We start from the raw sequence: 18,181 nt of genomic DNA, 5'->3' as shown, positions 1-18,181 counted from the left end.
ATATATTAAAATAACTTGGTTAATAGTAAGTATGAACTTATTTTATTTATTAAGGCAGCTTTGTTTATTTATTATATACATATTTTATATTTTTTTTCTTTTATTTTATTTTCTAGTTCATTCAAATTTATTAAGATTCAAAATTCTAAATTTTTAAACAAATTTAACCAATTATTTTTGATTAATGAACAAATTGTTCCTATATTTTCCAGAAAAAGAAACGTTTACTTGAAAAATATTTACTAAAAAGAATAAATAAATAAAAAAATTAGAGAAGTCAAAAAATGAAGGCAAATTTAAGCTTTTAGGATTCTTGGGTTGCCTTTAATTCGATCTATTTGTGTTTATCTGTTGCTTATCTATGCTGATTACTGTATTTTAAATATTAAATAAATAGTAATTACCATTGTCAGTGTAACATCTCATATGTTACAGTCAGTAAAACATGGTGTGCAGCAGTAATAAGGAAATCTGACCTTTGGTTAATAAGCTTTATTCCAACTGATAAATTCCTAGAAGTCACACATGCAGTTCCTGCATATTATTGCTGTCATGCAATCAGCTCCAAATACAGCAGCTTTACAGGAGAAGGAAAAAAACTTTTTAGCTTTTAATGGAAGTCAATGGAACAAGATTGGATTCCACATTTTGGAGCATTTCTATTGGTCCATTCATCATGTAATTCTCACACAGTGTAAAGAACTACTGCCAGAAAGTTACATTTTTGCAAGGTTTGTGCGAATTAAAATCCCATATCAGAAATAGTTACAATAGAAGCAGATTAGAAATTGTAATAATCATTAATAAACTAGCAACACACAATACATCATCTTAAGATGATCATCGCAATTTGCACATGCACAATAGTTACCTTGCAATCTCACGTAATGCAAATTAAATCATGCTATAACTTTTCCTTACTTTTGCTTAGCATTTTCCTTTTTTTATTATTATTTTACTACAATCTGCGATACCCAGAGTGCATTTTTAATATCCTGACATGTTGAATCAGTCTCATTAAATTTGGCTAAAAAAAAAAAAAGATGTACATTGCAGTATTGTAGTAAAGTTTTATATTATATTTAAAAATGGGCGTGGACTTTAACCCTCTCAGATTGTACTTTTTTTTTTACCAGTGATTAAAAACCTCCAATGAAATATTGTATTATACATAAAATGTTTTCTGAAATTAAACTTTTTGTAGTACCACATAAACTAAATCTTGACATCCTAAAGGCTTCATATAAATATCTATATAAATATATCTCTTAATCATATATAAATAAATAAATAAATAATAAATACATTAAATATATATATATATAATCTCTTAATCATATATTTAAGCTCATAGTACATTGATGGGGACCCTCGTTTACAATGTAGCAGGGTTAGCAAGCTTTGACCTTCTTGTTAAACCAGTCAGAAATTGACAGAAAGTGTAATTTGTCCATTTCTGACTGGTTTAACGAGAAAGTTAAAACCCGCCAGAACCTTTGCATTCTGAATCAAAGCTTGCTAACCTTGCTACATTGTAAACAAGGGTCCCCATCAGTGTACTATGAGCTTAAATATATGCTTAAGAGATTTTTTTTTGTATCATTTTTTGTATTTTTTTATTTATTTATATTAAGCATTTAGGATGTCAAGATTTAGTTTATGTGGTACTACAAAAAGTTTAATTTCAGAAAGCATTTTATGTATAATACAATATTTCATTGGAGGTTTTTAATCACTAGTAAAAAAAAAAGTACAGTCTGAGAGGGTCAAAGTCCACAAGTCCACATTAGCCCCTACTACACTGTAAATGAGGGTCACCATCAATGTCCTGATGGAAAATACCCCATTGTGCTTCATTAGAAACACTGTACTAATAGAGTACTAGAGTAGGCTTCAGTTTCTCTCAAAACAGCTTCAGTTCTTTATGGTATGGTTTTCTGCAAGATGTTGGAAACATTCATTTGAGATTCTGGTCCATGCTGACTGGATTGCGTCACGTTGTACCTGCAGTTCTTTCAGAAGCACTTCCATGCTCCGAATATCCCGTTCTACCACATTCCCAAAGGGGTTCTGCTGCATTCAGATCTGGTGACTGGGAAGGACCGACACTAACCAGCACTAAGCTCATAGTCCTGTCCATGAAACCAGTTTAAGAGGCTTCTGCTTTGTAAATGGTGCATCATCATGCTGGAAGCAGCCGTTAGTAGATGGCAAACCGCGGTCATGAAGGGATGCACATGGTCAGCAGCTGCACTGAACGCTGTGGTAACCAGCCATGACTGGTTGGTATTAGCGGTCATGCAAAGTGAGCCAAGAAACCCAACACCATGGCACCACCAGCCTTAACCGTTCAACACAAGGCAGGTTGAGTCCATGGATTCATGCTGTTGGTGCCAAATTCTGACCCTCCCATGAGACGCCATTGAGATTCATCAGATCAGGCTACGATTCTCTGGTCTTCAGCTGTGCAGTGTTGATGAGCCTGTGCTGAGCCTCTGCAGCCTCAGCTTTCTGGTCCACCTGTCATGGTCATGTGTGTATCTGCCACACATCCAACGAGACACTCACTGCACTGTACAAACTATTCTCATAGTCTGAGCACTGTCACACACCCCGCAGGTATTTTAGAGCCTGATGCTTTCCACCACAGTTGTTCAGAGTGGTTCTCTGAGTTCCTGTAGCCTTTCTGTCAGCTCCAGTCTGGACCTTCTCAATTGACCTCTCTAATCAACGAGGTGTTTCCGTCTGCAGAACCGTCGCTCACTGGATGTGTTTTGTTTATACCACCATTCTGAGTAACTCTAGAGACTGTTGTTAATTGAGAAATTAATTCAGAATATTCCAAGATAACTCCACATCATTCCAAGCCTAATCCACACAGGTCAGGTCTAGATGTTTGCTAACCTAACGTTGAATACTTTCCTGTCTGTTTCTTCTTTCCCTCTCAGGTGACACGTCAGATCCATGAACATGAGCAGGAGAACGAGCTTCGGGAACAGATGTCTGGCTACAAGCGCATGAGACGGCAGCACCAGAAGCAGCTGATCGCTCTGGAGAACAAGCTGAAGGCCGAGATGGACGAGCACCGGCTGAAGCTCCAGAAAGAGGTGGAGACACAGGCCAATAACGCTTACATCGAGCTGGAGAAACTGGCCAAGAAACACGCCATCCACACGGATAAAGAGGTGAGCGGTCAGTGTTGGCATGTTGGTAGCTGGCATGTTTACATATTTCATAGCTGAGTTTCGAGTCCATAAAAATCTAAGCATGAATTAATTAAGCAGGAAATGAATTTGTGCATCTTGGAATTTCTCCATAGTTGGTCGCCTTGCGTGTTTAAGGTTCTAGTAACTTCAGGCTCCTGCAGATGGCGCTGCACGAGGGTGCTCAGGCTATAAATGCCTGGGGGTGGGTGTGATGGACGGGACTCCTTTTAGACAATCAGTAACTGTATCTGCTTTGTAACCCATTTTCCACACATCCAACGAGACACTCATCGCACTGTACCAACTATTCTCAAAGTCTGACCTTCCCATCACACACCCCGCAGGTATTTATAGCCTGCTCATTCTCGTGCAGCGCCATCTGCAGGAGCCTGAAATTACTACCACCTTAAACACGCAAGGCGACCAACTATGGAGAAATTTCAAGATGCACAGATTCATTTCCAAAACAACTGTAATTAATTCATGCTTTTTATGGATTTGAAACGCTATTAAATATGTAAACTTGCCAGCTTTTTTGTCCTGGGAGCTGTTTTATTGTCTATTTTTCATGTATTTATTGAAATTTTACTTATTTTATTATATTTTATGTGTGGGGAGCTTACAGTAGGAATTAATAAAAAATAAAAATAATTAGAGGTCATATTAAAGTAATTAATTAATTATTTTCATATAACTGTCTTAATAAAGCAGAATCAAAACTGTCAAACTTAATTTAATGTTTATTTATTTTTAATAATCTAATTTACACAAAACCTAAAGTTTTAGAATACTGTTGTTCTTGGTTGCAGTGTTGAAAAGGAGTAAGTATCAAGGCAAAGCTCCCGACCCCATTTTTACTGCCAATCTGTTCGTTCAGTGAAAGGTCAAAAGTTCAAACAGGGCGGAGAACACCACAAGAACAGGGGATGTGCAAACAGCCGTTATCCACAATCACGCTTCTCAATATTGTATATGAAATATGTAAATAGCTTGCGGTTGAACGTTTATTATTCATGATGCATATGTTGATTAGTATTCTTAATGAAGGCAGAGAAGAAAATGGTACGCTTGTAGCTTCAGGAAGCTGCAGGGAATGTGAAGAATCCCCAGTAAAGCGAGGGCCGCCGCCACGCCCTCAAACCTCGTTTTGAAAACCTCCTAAATAATACAGTCCTTCTGTAATGTGGTGCTCACCTACAGTGGGGTTTGAACCCAGGCCACCATGTTGGCGGGCCGGCGCGCCACTAAGTGAGCGACCACGATCACGTGACCAACGGCCCCAAGTGCAGAGCCCTTAATCTCAGAGCAGGCAAAACGGAAATGAAAAATAAAGCCACCTGGGACTCGAACCCAGGCCAAATGAAACTTAAAAGGGGTGGATTCAATAAACAAAGAAGACGTTGCGTCTTACACAGGAAACAGGCAGGAAAACAACCAAGGATGCCAGGGGAGAACGCTGGCTACCTCGAAAAGCTTGAAGAAAGATGAAAACTAAGGGCAAAGGGATCTCCCAAAAGAAACAAGGGAACTGAGCAGTTACAGGGAAGGCAGACACTCCTATAGCCTACTGCCCAGGTGTAGTGAATTGGGCTCAATTACTGGCTGGCGTGACTCGGGGCCTCCCCCTGATGGCAAGAGGAGGCCTTTGCTCTAGAGCTACCCCTTACACCTTCTACAGATTAGCTTGAAACGCTGGAGAGCCTGGAGTTTGGAGGTCCAGTGCAGTGCAGGCAAATGTCTCAGTTTTAGGAACTTCTTGGGTCTTCATGTGTTGATAAATATAAACATGGGAGGTGCAGGGGGTCCAAGCCCTGGAGCTGAGAACCGCTGATTCAGTTCAGTTCAGTTCAATTCAGATTTATGTTGTCACAAAGCAGCTTTACAGAGATCCGGGTCCTAGCCTCATTTGAGGAAGCCAGTGGCAACATTAGAAAAATCCCCTCGGATCGAGAGGAAGAAACCTTGAGAGGAACCAAGACTCCCAAAGGGGAACCCAGCTTCCTCTGGTCGACACCGGATTATAACAATAATAAACAAAAAAATTGCAGATGTGCCGTGGGGATGAATCAATGCGAGGACCCAAAGCTGGGCAGCAGGGTTGTGGAGGGCCAGGTACCGGGATGGAACAGTTGAAGCTTGGCATCTCAGAACATGGGAAAGCGACAGAAAGGAGGAAAGGATCTAGATATATTATAAAAATGTAGCTTATAAATATAGATAATCTAGATCAAATACAGCCTTTCCTTGTGTGGCAGTAGTGTGTTATTGGTATTGATTATTACTAGTATTACTAAGGGTGTATTAGTACCCAAAAGTCATGGTCCAGCTCACTGTGCAATCCTAATGAGGGAATAGGGATCCATTTCAGTCACAACCATTGTATTAAAAAAATAATCTTTGCAGAGCCCTGGAATGTCTTATGTGTGAGGTCCACTCCCAACTAGGGTTGTTAGGGTGTCACCAGCTTGGAATTTGAGCTCCCTTTCTGTGGACACTGGGACAGGAAAGGTCTAAAAGGGGATGATCTGCTCCCCAGTCTTAACAGCACGTGTTCTCGAATTCACTGTTGCGTTTACCGTTTCACCAACATTTGATTAGGGCTTTCTGTAGGGGGCGGGGTTTATGTAAATTTTGGAGGTGGAAATGTAGTGAGTCAATACTGTTACACAGCAGTTTGGGGGGTTTGGAATTGGCCTGTTTTTCAGTTTTTCAGAGCTCTCGTTATACTGCGCAAACTAATTGATCCTTCAGCCTTTAGCTAGAGCAGGACTGACCTGTGGAGTCACATGACCTCATCACAGTGGCAGTCCAATAGCAATATTTTTAAATAGCAAAGCATTTATCTTTGGTTTCTAAATCATATTTTATGTATATATGCAAATATTATGTGTTGGAGGTGAAATTTAAGTGTCAACAGGCTCCTACTACTATTACTGCTACTACCCCTACTACTACTACTAATAATGATGATGATGATAATGAGGATGATGATGATGATGATAAAAATAACAATGAACATCCTGATGAAACTGCAAGTGTAATTGCAGCTCAGCAGTGGGGTATAGCTGTTGGTTGCTAAGGTGTTGCTAAGTGGATAAGGTATTGCTGTAAACTATTGGTTGCTAGGATGTTGCTATGTTGGTACTTGGGTATGCATGTCGGTTGCTAAGGTGTTGCTAAGTGGGTAAGGTATTGCTGTATGTTAGCTATTGGGTGCTATGGTATATGTGTTAGTTGCTCAGGTGTTGCTAGGTAGTTGCTAAGGTGATGCTAGGTGGTTGCTTTGGTACACATGTTGGTTGCTAAGGTGTTGCTAGGTGGGTAAGGTATTGCTGTACATTAGTTATTGGTTGCTATTGTATATGTGTTGGTTGCTCAGGTGTTGCTAGGTGGTTGCTTTGGTATATGTGTTGATTGCTAAGGTGTTGCTAGATGGGTATTGATGTACCTTAGCTATTGGTTGCTAGAGTGTTCCTAAGTGGTTGCTTAGTGGATGCTATATGACTGGCTTGGTTGCTGAGGTGTTGCTAAGTGGGTAAGGTATTGCTGTACTTTGACTATTGGTTGCTGTGGTATATGTATTGGTTCCTCAGGTGTTGCTAGGTAGTTGCTAAGGTGTCCTAGGTGGGTACGGTATTGCTGTACCTTAGGTACTGGTTGCTAGGGTGTTGCTAAGTGGTTGCTATAGTATTGGGTTGGTTGCTGAGTTTGCTAAGTGGGTAAGGTATTGCTGGTTCTTAGCTATTGGTTGCTATGGTATATGTATTGGTTGCTCAGGTGTGGCTAGGTAGTTGCTGAGGTTTTGCTAAATGGGTAAGGTATTGGTTGCTAGGGTGATGCTGAGTGCTTGCTATAGTTGGGTCGGTTGCTGAGGTTTCGCTAAATGGTTGCTCAGGCGTCGCTATACTTTAGCTGTCGGTTGCTATGGTGTTGCTAACATGTTTATAAAGATTGCGTAGTGACCTTTCTGTTTGGATCCTAGATGAAGATGACCGCAGCAGATGAGAAGAAGTTCCAGCAGCAGATCCTGGCCCAGCAGAAGAAGGAGCTGACCAACTTCTTGGACAACCAGAAGAAACAGTATAAACTCTGCAAGGAGAAGATCAAAGAGGTGCTCAGCTTTGATCCATGTTTTAATTTTTTTTTTTTTTGGAAGAACCTGAGAACCTGCATTAGCAGCTTATTTGGAACTCTGTGGTAGTGATCTCACACAAACAATTACATCTGACCACCCATATGACCGCTCACCAAAGGTGTGAAAGGGTATTCCCATTCATTCCTCAGGTAGAAGTGAGTGGAGATACGAGGGTTTAAAAGACGTCTATAGAAGCTGAAGTATCAACTGAAGCTTTTTACTCCAGTAAAAGTGTAAAAGTACTGGTTTCAGAACGACTTCAAGTAGAAAAGTAAAAGTAATGGAAGGAAAACAAAGGCCGAAAGCTTGGGCCGCGCCACAGGGGTCTATAGTGCACTCCCCCCCCCCCCCCCCCTCCCCAAAACCCAATTTCTCTAAAAGTCATAATGAGGAGAATGATCTATTAAAATGTTGATGTTAAAAATGTTGGGCTGCACTAGGCTCCTGTTTCAGCTGCAGATCTGCCCATTGAAAATGAAGCATTTCAGTAATATCAGCTCTATTAAAGGAGCGTCTCTGTGCTCTACTGAGCATCAACATGAGCTTCATGGAGGAAAATATGAGGAGTCGTTGTCTAGAAGTTCTGTAAAGCTGCAGAAAGTCAGACTTCAGAGGCGTGTGATCAATAAGCTTTATTGGAATGTAAATGTGGGGCTCAGTCGGGACGTTTCACTGCAGGTCTCTTGAGTCTCTGCCACGGACACAGTCTTCGTACTAGACTACAGACGTCTGCTGTGAGCTCGCTGGAGAGTGACGGGACGTGTGCAGGTGTGATGGATCTCTTATAAACCAATAGGGAGTCAGAATGGTGTCTGTTTATACTTCTCATCCAATCAGGATCAGACTCACACTTTCCAGATGGAGAGATTTATCTGGAGAGGGTTTTTTATTGATGACGAGCCGGAATGAAAACTAAGGGGAATGAAATAGGAGGAACGAGGCTGTTTTTAACATGTAAGGAGGAGAAAGTTCAGATAATTGGGGGAAAATGTGAGAAGTAGAAGGAAAAAATGACTCCAGTAAAGTTTAGAGAACCAACATTTCTACTTACGTAAGATAACGAAGTATTTGTACTTCATTACTTGACACCTCTTTTACTAATTTTCACAAATTTTCTTGAGAATCTAAACTCTACTCCACCGTAGCTTAGCTCCACCCACTTATGATGAAGCTATAAGGGGTGTTTCGTGCAGACGACCGGCCTGTAGCTCAGTCAGACTGTGAGTAGGAGAGAAAGATGAAGCCTTGCATCTTCCAAAGGATCTTTAATGTTGCATACTCCATGTCCTGCCCTTGGGCTGGGATCAGGCAATCAGAACAGACATCCTCTGCATACGCTGTATGTCCAAATGTTTGTGGACACCTTTTCTAATGATTCCACTCTGCTTGTCTAGTCCCTGTAGAGAAGTACTACCAATAGAATAGGACTCTCTGGAGCCGATGAACCTACATGAACCTATTGGCACCATGCTGCCTAAAGCCAGGCGGGGGGCTACACTGTTAAAAGGTTGTTTGGTTTGTGGAGGAACCTCTAAAGGTGCTTTTTAGAAGAAAAAGGAGGAACCTCCAAAAGTTCCTCTAGGATCTTATACTTTTAACAGTGTTGAGGGGTGTAAAGCCCCCCAGCAGTCACTAGTGCTCTTTCCACTGAATGCAATCAAATCCTCACAGCAATGCTCCAAAATCCAAAATCTAGTAAAAAGCCTTCTTCCCTGGGCAGTAGAGACAGTTACTCCAACAAAAGCAGGATCCCTTTATTTTAGAAGAAACAACAAAAGAGCAAGTGTCCCAATACTTTTGTCAATGTTGTGTATTAGTCTTAGAACTGCAGGGAAAATGTAGAAGAGACTAATACACTCAGTATGAGCTCCTATGATGTTCCTTTACTACTTACCAAAATCACTCTCCTTATATTGTCCCCAGGAGATGAACGAGGACCATAGCACCCCTAAGAAGGAGAAGCAGGAGCGCCTGTCCAAGCATAAGGAGAATATGCAGCACTCTCAAGCAGAAGAGGAGGCCCAGCTTCTGGGCCAGCAGCGTCTCTTTTATGACCGCAACTGCAGGGCCTTCAAACGCAAAGTCATGACCAAGAGACACGAGTTTGAGCAGGAGCAGCTGCGAGAGGTAGGAGGATGCCGGTGTGCACCTACACACTCCTGTGTGATGTTCAGTAGCCAGATACACACCAGACATGATTGGAGTAGACATGATGACATGCGTGACATGATTAGTGGTGTCAGACTGCTAATTTCAGGGTGTTCAGAGTGGCCCAGCAGTCTAGTGTGCTGCCACTGTGGCCCGGGGGTCATGGGTTCGAATCCCAAGCCATGCCGCCATGCCATCAGCAGCCCAGAAAGTCCAAGAGAGCACAATTGGCAGTGCGTCCCTCCCCTCATCACTCCTAAGCGTTGGCGCTTGGTGTGGCGTAATGGATAACACCACTGTCTATGAGCTACCATGCCATGTGGGAGACCGGGGGTTCGATTCCCGGTCTGGATGACTTATGGGTGCCGCGCTGCTCCCATAAGAACGCTTGGGCATTGGTCCATTGGTCCGCATAAAACGTATATAACCTTGTATGACCCAAGGCTTTCCTCGGCCGCCCGTCCAAAAAGAGGTAATGGCTGGCTGTGCATGTATTGGAGGAGATGTGTTGGTGTCGGGAGAGGTCAGCAGAGAATGACCAGGCTGGTTAGAGCTGACAGAAAGGCTACAGTAGCTCAGAGAAGCCTCTCAGAACGCACGACACTACGTCCAGCCTTGAGACGGATGGCCTGCACAAGACCATGGTCAGCAGAAGACCATGTCGGGTTCTGTATAAAGCGTTCCTAATAAAGTGCTTATTAGATGCAGATATACAGTAGTGTGGTATTTACGTTTGGATTTATTTTAGTGGTAACTATAATTTTATGTTTTTGGGTAAAATTAATTTTATTAATAATAAAATAATAAAATAATAATTATTTTTTTTGTATCTGCACCCCCCCCACACCCCCCCAGAAGGGTTGCCCAGTAACTGGGATTTGGGGAAAAAAATAAGACACACAGCTATGTGCTGATCCTCTAATCTACGGATAATCTGGAGAACTTTCGGAAGTATTGTTACATTTCGTCTTATGAAAAAAAAAAAAACATGCACATCTTATATATTTAATTTATTATAATTTTTAAATATTATAATATTATAGTGTTTAATATCTGATAATCCAGTCTGACTCTCCTCCCTGACCAATCAGCTCCCATCTCCTTTAAAACACTGCAGTCTAATCTCTTCCTGTGTGTGTATGTAGTGGTACACACTCTAGACTGGTATCTGTGGTTGTGGGTCTACTGGTGTGTAATAGCTGGTTTATACTGGGTGAATGTGCTGTGTGTGTGATTGGGGTTTCTATAGCTAGTGTGTGTGTGTTAGCATTAGCGTTAGCATTAGCCTCCACTCGGTTCTGAATGGGTTCTTCACTGCTGGTTTAGAAACAGAGAAAGGCGAGTGCCGGTTCTCCCGCTGGTAAAACTGAGCGTTTCAGTGATGGTTTTATATAAAGGGTCAGATATTATGGTCTGTTTTCAGGTTCCACTGTTAAATAGCTCCACACTGCAGAACCTCAACTCCTTTATTTACCTTCTGAGAACGTCCGCACTGCTGCTGCTGCTGGGCGACAATGTCCGTTAATGGTGTCTTGAGGACAGCAGATGGCGCTCTCTGAACACTGTAGTTAACAATAAAGACTCAGAACTGGATTGGGGTTAAAATAGCCGGTACCCGATCCGTTAAAATAGGCCTGGATCTGTAACAGGTTATCTTTTTTCCTGCAGGAGTTGAATAAGAAGAAGACGCAGAAGGAGATGGAGCATGCCATGCTGATCAGGCATGACGAGACGACTCAGGAGCTGGAGCACCGGCAGCTGAAGACCCTGCAGAAACTGCGCATGGATCTGATCCGCCTGCAGCACCAGACTGAACTGGAGAACCAGATCGAGTACAACAACCGGCGTGAGCGAGAACTGCACCGGAAACACGTACTGGAGCTACGGCAACAGCCCAAAAACCTCAAGGTACCAGGAAAGCACGTATAGTGTCTGTAGGGTTTAATGGAGAGCATAGTGTGTTTGATCTGTACAGTCTTAAGAGTTCACATTAGGGTCTGACCAGTATATTGTCCAGCCAATAAAATCAGCTGATGTTCAGGTTACACACATCAGAAAAAATGAATGTGTTTATATTAAAATATAAATAACACACAATCTTTCATATCAGAACATTATGACCACCTACCTAATAGTGGGAATAACCACCCTCGGCTAGTCCATTCTCAGGACACCGTCACTACAGCGCCTGTAGAACATCCCATGAAGTTAGCGAAGTTTCCGAAATGCTACCATTACTCGCCCGGTGCCCTATTGTCATGCCCTTTTGGACATCAGTCAGAGCTCGTCCTTTGTCCATGACGATGGTTCGGCACTCTGCTGCAGCTGACCGGTGCTCGCTTAAGTATACAGGCAGTAAACCCTGTCACATGGCACCTGTGACGGTGTCCTGGGCCGAGTTCGTTCATCCCAAACCAGGGGTGGTCATAATGTTCTGATATGACTGTGGCAGTGGGCGAAGGGTGGTAGCGTTGCTCTGTGAACTCCAGCCCCATTCACCTGAATGAAGGACCAAATTAGATAGACGTCCAGTGTGTCGGATGAGAACGTCCAGGAGAGCCCTGGAAATGGACCACCGCCTAGATAAACAGCCGTGCATAGTAAACACTGGCTCTGTGGGCTATAACCTGTGTGTGTGTGTGTGTGTGTGTTCCCCTCCAGGCAATGGAGCTGCAGATAAAGAAGCAGTTCCAGGACACGTGTAAGGTCCAGACCAAGCAGTACAAGGCCCTGCGGCACCACCAGCTGGAGGTGACCCCCAAGAGTGAACACAAGACCGTGCTGAAGGCACTGAAGGAGGAGCAGACACGTAAGCTGGCCATCCTGGCCGAGCAGTACGAGCAGAGCATCAACGAGATGATGGCCTCACAGGCGGTAAGTTCACTGCTCTAGGATCAGTTTATATAACCAGGGGGGGCTTACACGGTGTTGCCAAAAGTTTGTGGACACCTCCTCATCCGATGTTTTTTTTTTTTTTCTATTAAATGGTATTAAAAGGAGTCTGTCGCCCTTTGCTGCAGTAAGCGACTCTTAGTACTCTTGAAAGGCTTTGGATTATGGAATTTGATTGCATTCGGCCACAGGAGCATTAGTGAGGTCAGGTGATGATGTCAGATGATTAGTTCTGGTTCACTCGAACTTATTCCAAAGGTACTGGATGGAGCTCCATCACTGCAGAGGACGCAGGAAGTCCACTGCTCCACAGCCCACATGCTGGTGGCCTTTATACCCTTTAGCTGATGCTTGGCGTTGGGCATGGTGACCTTAGACCTTTGTGTGCAGCTGCTCCAGAGTGTCCCATTTTATTGACTATTGGCTATTATATGATTATAGAAGCTCTCATTTTGCCCACAAACATCTGGGCATGTCATGTAGCTTTTAAATATTAGTTTTAAAGAAGATTTCTTTACATTGTGTCAAATTAAATGATGAATGGACCAATAGAAATGCTCCAAAATGACTTAATATGAACATAATAATGATTTGAAATGAATAATATGAATATTAAACTATTCTGACTGTATAGAGCTAGTTTTCTGGGAGTGATGTACTTTTACTTTTACATCCTGTGACCACTGATCAAGACTTAGAGGATGATGACCAGTCTTATAACCCCCTTATAGTAATGATGTATACTGTATAACTAGTATACTAAAAAACTAATAGCCTCCTCAAGCTCCTCCATACCTTGGAAAAGCCATGGAAAATCCTTTTCCTCAGAATATGACGGAATATTTACCCACATATTGATTCACACTGGATTATTATATCATTATATTATAATAATAATTATCATTATTATGTTTATATGGCTCGTTTTACAAAGGATAATCATTTTACAGGAGGTGTCTTGCCTGATGTGGGAGCTCACAGGTAGATGGGACTAAAATCACTGAGAAACCCAAGCTATTCGACCACATTTGGGCCCAAAGTGTTTCAACCTGTGCTTTTATCAATTCAAGAAAACCTTTAAATCAGTTTGGGCCAATTTGGGCCAAGTTTGGTCCTCCTGCTAAGAAAGACACTTTGGCCCAGGTCCAAATAGTGTCCTAAGCCTTGTGGTCCTCCCTAGCACTGCTTATAGGTGATGGCATCAACATGTGGATGTAGAGTGCAGGACTCTTCAAGGGCTCCAGGTTTGAAAGTGTAGGTTTGGGACAGACCCATGTGATGTGCAGAGATGGTTATTAAATGCTGCATATGGTCCGCATGTGTGTGTGTGTATATGTATATATATATATATATATATATATATATATATATATATATATATATATATATATATATATAATGTATGTGTATGTAATGTACATGTGTATGTTTGTATGTGTTTGTTGTGTAGCTGCGACTGGATGAGGCTCAGGAGGCGGAGTGCCAGGCTCTGAGGCATCAGCTGCAGCAGGAGATGGAGCTGCTGAATGCGTATCAGAGTAAAATCAAGATGCAGACGGAGGCGCAGCACGAGCGAGAGCAGCAGAAGCTGGAGCAGAAAGTGTCGCTGCGCAGAGCTCACCTGGAACAGAAGGTACCTCCACCTCCCTTTAAGCTGCAGACGTATTTAAGCAGTAATACATGAGAGGAAGAGCTAGAATGTACACCAATAGATCAGTACACCAGCACCAATGTCTCACATTACAGCACAACCCTCCAGTGTGTTATTGGGAATATACCACAGCTCCATTATAACGGTTATTTATTAGCTCCAACTCTGCAATGTGATTGGCTGAGAGACGTTCTAGGAGTGCCAGTTTTGCACAATAATGGCACTCTGTCCGAAGCTCTTCAAGAATTACACACTGACAAACGTTAATTATAATAAGTTCATCATCTCTACTGTCTTTAAAAACATCTGTTTTCTGTTTAAATTTGGAACATGTTGCAATAAATGACCAATAAAAACTGAAACCAAATAAAAGCTAAATGCTGGAGATTTTGCGCTGATATTTTCACAGCATCTCAAACCGGAGTGATAAAAACACTGATAACACTCCTACAGAAAGTGGTGGTGGTTCTCCATCACTGTGTTCATCATTAGAACATCCCCAAAGTTCTCCTCATGGAGTCTAGTATTATTTAGAGTTCTCATATCAATCAAATTATGGTAAATCAGTGTTGAACTAATTAGCATCTACTATACTGTATCCACTGTGAATTATTCAGTATCTACTATGAATTATTCTGTATCTATGCCTTTTTTTGTATCCATTAAATTACTGAATGATTCAGTATTCACTATGGATTACTTGGTGTCCATCTACTAAGAATTATATAGTATCTATTATGAATTATTCAGTATCCATTATGCATGAGTTTTCAGTATCCATTAAGAATTGTTCAGTATTTACTATAAATCATTCAGTATCCACTATGAATTATTCAGTGACCACAATAAACCATTCAGTATCTGATAAGAATTATTCAGTGACCACTATGAATTATTCAGTGTGCCATATGAATTATTTAGTAGGTACCATGCATTTTTCAGTATCCAGTAAGAATTGTTCAGTGTCCACTATGAATTATTCAGTATCCACTATGAATTATTCATAACTACTTAGAAGTATTCAATGTCTACTATCAATTATTCAGTGTCTGCTATCAATCATTATCTGTTAAAAATGAGTTAGTATGTACTATGCATTTTTCATTATCCATTATGAATTGTTCAGTATCTACTATAAATCATTCAGTATCCACTACGAATTATTCAGTGACCACTATGAATTATTCAGTGTGCCATATGAATTATTTAGTAGGTACCATGCATTTTCAGTATCCAATAAGAAAGCATCAGTGTCCACAAAAAAATATTCAGTATCTACTATGAATTATTCATAACTACTTAGAATTAAACAGTGTCTTCTATTAATCATTCATAATCTGTTAAGAATGATTTAGTATCTACTATGAATTATTCAGTATCCACTATGTATTATGTAGTATCTATTATGCATTTTTCATTATCCATTATGAATTGTTCAGTAGCTACTATAAATCATTCAGTATCCACCATGAATTTAGTATCTATTATGTATTATTCAGTATCTGTGAACTACTTAGTATGTACTATGCATTTTTCAGTATCCAGTATCTATTAAGAATGATTCAGTATCCAGTAGGAATTGTTCAGTATCCACTGTCCATTATTCAGTATCTGCTGTGAATATTCTGTAGTTCTGAAATTGAGGAATTGAAAGGTGGACAGTGATACAGAGTGCTTCAATGGCGTGTAATTTTGCTCACTGCAGCTTTAATTCTCTTTCTCTGACCAAATCTTTAACTGTCTTTGTAACGGTCAGATTGAGGAGGAGCTGGCTTCTCTTCAGAAGGAGCGCACTGACCGGATCAAACACCTTCTGGAAAGGCAGGAGAGGGAGATGGACGCCTTCGACATGGAGAGCCTGCGGATGGGCTTCGGAAACCTGGGCGCTTTAGACTACCCTAAAGACGACTACAGATGAGACCTGACCGATTCTGCCTAATTTTTTTTTTTTTTTTTTCCTTCTTCTTCTTCTTTTCTTTTTCTACTGACAACAAACAAACCCCTTCCACTTTTCCGGACTAGTGCCTGCACAGGCCTTTTTTTGCAACAGGCCCCCCTCCTCTTGTCACGTCACAAGATTACAACATGCTGGATAACTTCCTTAGTTATCTTTTTTAATATATATATATATATATAATATACATAAACATCTATATCTATATATAAGTATTACATCTAAAGAAAATGAAACCATGTCACAGTGTTGATGTCAGTGATTTTTCTCGTGCAATGATAACACTTTTGATGTGATTCGAATCGAAATAGAGATTTAGAGAGGACAAAAAGCAATACGGATGTGTGTGTGTGTGTGTCGGGGAGGGGGGTTGTATTGCTACTGTTAGTCTGTTCACACACGTTTTTAGCTGGTGTTTTTTTCACAGGCGGAGTATCGAGCCAGGGTTGGGGTTAGGTTAAGGGTAAGTAAGAGGACTTTTAGTTTATGTGGGGTTTTTTTTTCCTCTCTTCGCAGTCTGTCTTGGACGTATTGCTGCTGAGTCTCTCGATTTAGTATTTATTCCTCAAACCGAAATAAATACACACAAGTTCCACACAAGTTTTTGACGCAAATTTGATAAAATTTTAAATACCATTTGATGTACATACTTGATAAACTGCATCTGCGAGCCGGAGATTCTTATGGTAAATGTGTTGAGGGGTTTCTTTAGAGGGAACCCACTGCATTCCTCTGTATAATAATCAACCTCCACTGAGGTCAGCAATGTGAATAATAATAATAATAATAATAATTCATACGTTTATGAATCCTCGCTCCTGGTACTAGCACAAAAGGGCTCCGGGGAAAGGGGGGTACATGTATTTTATGTGTAGAAGGCTTTATGGAAAACTTTTGACTTATTTTCCTATTGTATTTTAACTTAGATTTTTTTATGATGTCGACCGATTGACCGCTCCGCCCCCCCCCACTCCACACTCTTTCAGTGGCATAGTCTGCCGGACTATATTTGAAGATGACCATTTTCTGTCTTTTTGTTTTTTTTGCTTTCTCAAGCTGTGTATTTTTTTCTTACGACAAGAGTAAAAAAAAAATCTGTGAATAATAATAGTAATATTAATAATAATAAAAAAAAACTGCTTTACTGTTTGCATGCACTTTAAATTTTGGTTTTCAGGTTGAGGAAAGGCATGATTTGTCATAAATGCTTTTAATTATTGTAAATAATAAAGTGCTCACCACACAAGTGCCGTCTTGTTTTCCCTAAAGTTTGGCTGTAGTAGGGAGCAAGTCAAGTTAAGTCAAGTCAGATTTTTTTGTGTAGCTCTTTTTACAACTGTTGTCGTCACAAAGCAGCTTTATATAATTAGTAATTAATAAAAGACAGAAAAAAATCAATAACGTAAGAAGACATAAAGGGTCCAAGACCCCCAGTGAGCAGACCCCAACGGCCACAGTGGCAAGGAGAAACTCCCTCAGAGCTGGAGAAAGAAACCTTGGGAGGAACCAAGACTCACAAGGGGGACCCGACCCATCCTCCTCTGATCAGAACTATTTATTAATTATTGATAACAGTTACCAAACCAATACTGTTGAACTGCTCTGATCATAATCATAACATAATAATCATGGTGTAGGTAGTTAATAGTGGTGATATTAAGAGTGGCAGATAGTTAAGAGTCCGTTTGGGTTTTAACATGGACAAGGTAGCACATGGTCATTAGACAGGTAGCACAGATTTCCAGGACTCCTTATTCAAAGCCTAGCGTAGGAATGGTTGTGCAACTTCCAGTGTGTTGCTTACTGGTTTCTATGGTATGGACAAATTTCAATGCATTCCTAAGGGGAAAACATCTGCAAAAATCCGTTGCTACGTGGAAACCGTGCATCTGATCAAAAAGCTGCCTATAAGCACTCGGACCGTATCGTCTGGAGTTGGAGCAGTGTTGGCAGAGTCACGCTGTGCAAAACAAGAAGGAGAAGATCATCTTTCAATATACCATCATTTCCCAGTTTACTTCAAAAGGTGCCATTGGTGCTATGGTATCCCGGTGGTTGCTGTGGTATAGCTGTTGGTTGCTAAGCTGTTGCTAGGTGGTTGCTAAGGTGTTGCTATGGTATAGGTGTTGTAAAATGTGGATTGACAAAACTTTTGGATTGACTTTTTGGTTAATAGAGCGGTGTCCACAAACTTT

The 18,181-nt window shown here is 41.0% G+C and overlaps 1 protein-coding gene across 3 annotated transcripts in view; it reads left to right on the top strand.

Moving 5' to 3' along the window:
- The window catches only part of taok3a (TAO kinase 3a), a 107,046-nt gene extending 89,814 nt beyond the window's left edge, over positions 1-17,232 (top strand). For all 3 annotated transcript variants that reach the window (XM_072664634.1, XM_072664632.1, XM_072664633.1), the window contains 7 exons: positions 2,949-3,185; positions 7,189-7,317; positions 9,265-9,468; positions 11,158-11,397; positions 12,151-12,363; positions 13,832-14,014; positions 15,789-17,232. In XM_072664634.1, coding sequence (XP_072520735.1) covers positions 2,949-3,185; positions 7,189-7,317; positions 9,265-9,468; positions 11,158-11,397; positions 12,151-12,363; positions 13,832-14,014; positions 15,789-15,950 — 1,368 coding nt within the window. In that variant the 3' untranslated portion in view covers positions 15,951-17,232. The remainder of the gene's footprint in view (positions 1-2,948; positions 3,186-7,188; positions 7,318-9,264; positions 9,469-11,157; positions 11,398-12,150; positions 12,364-13,831; positions 14,015-15,788) is intronic.
- The last annotated feature ends 949 nt before the right edge of the window (positions 17,233-18,181 follow it).

Source organism: Salminus brasiliensis, chromosome 20 (genome assembly GCF_030463535.1).
Source record: "Salminus brasiliensis chromosome 20, fSalBra1.hap2, whole genome shotgun sequence".
Classification (NCBI taxonomy): domain Eukaryota; kingdom Metazoa; phylum Chordata; class Actinopteri; order Characiformes; family Bryconidae; genus Salminus; species Salminus brasiliensis.
This window is presented reverse-complemented; position numbering and strand designations above follow the sequence as displayed.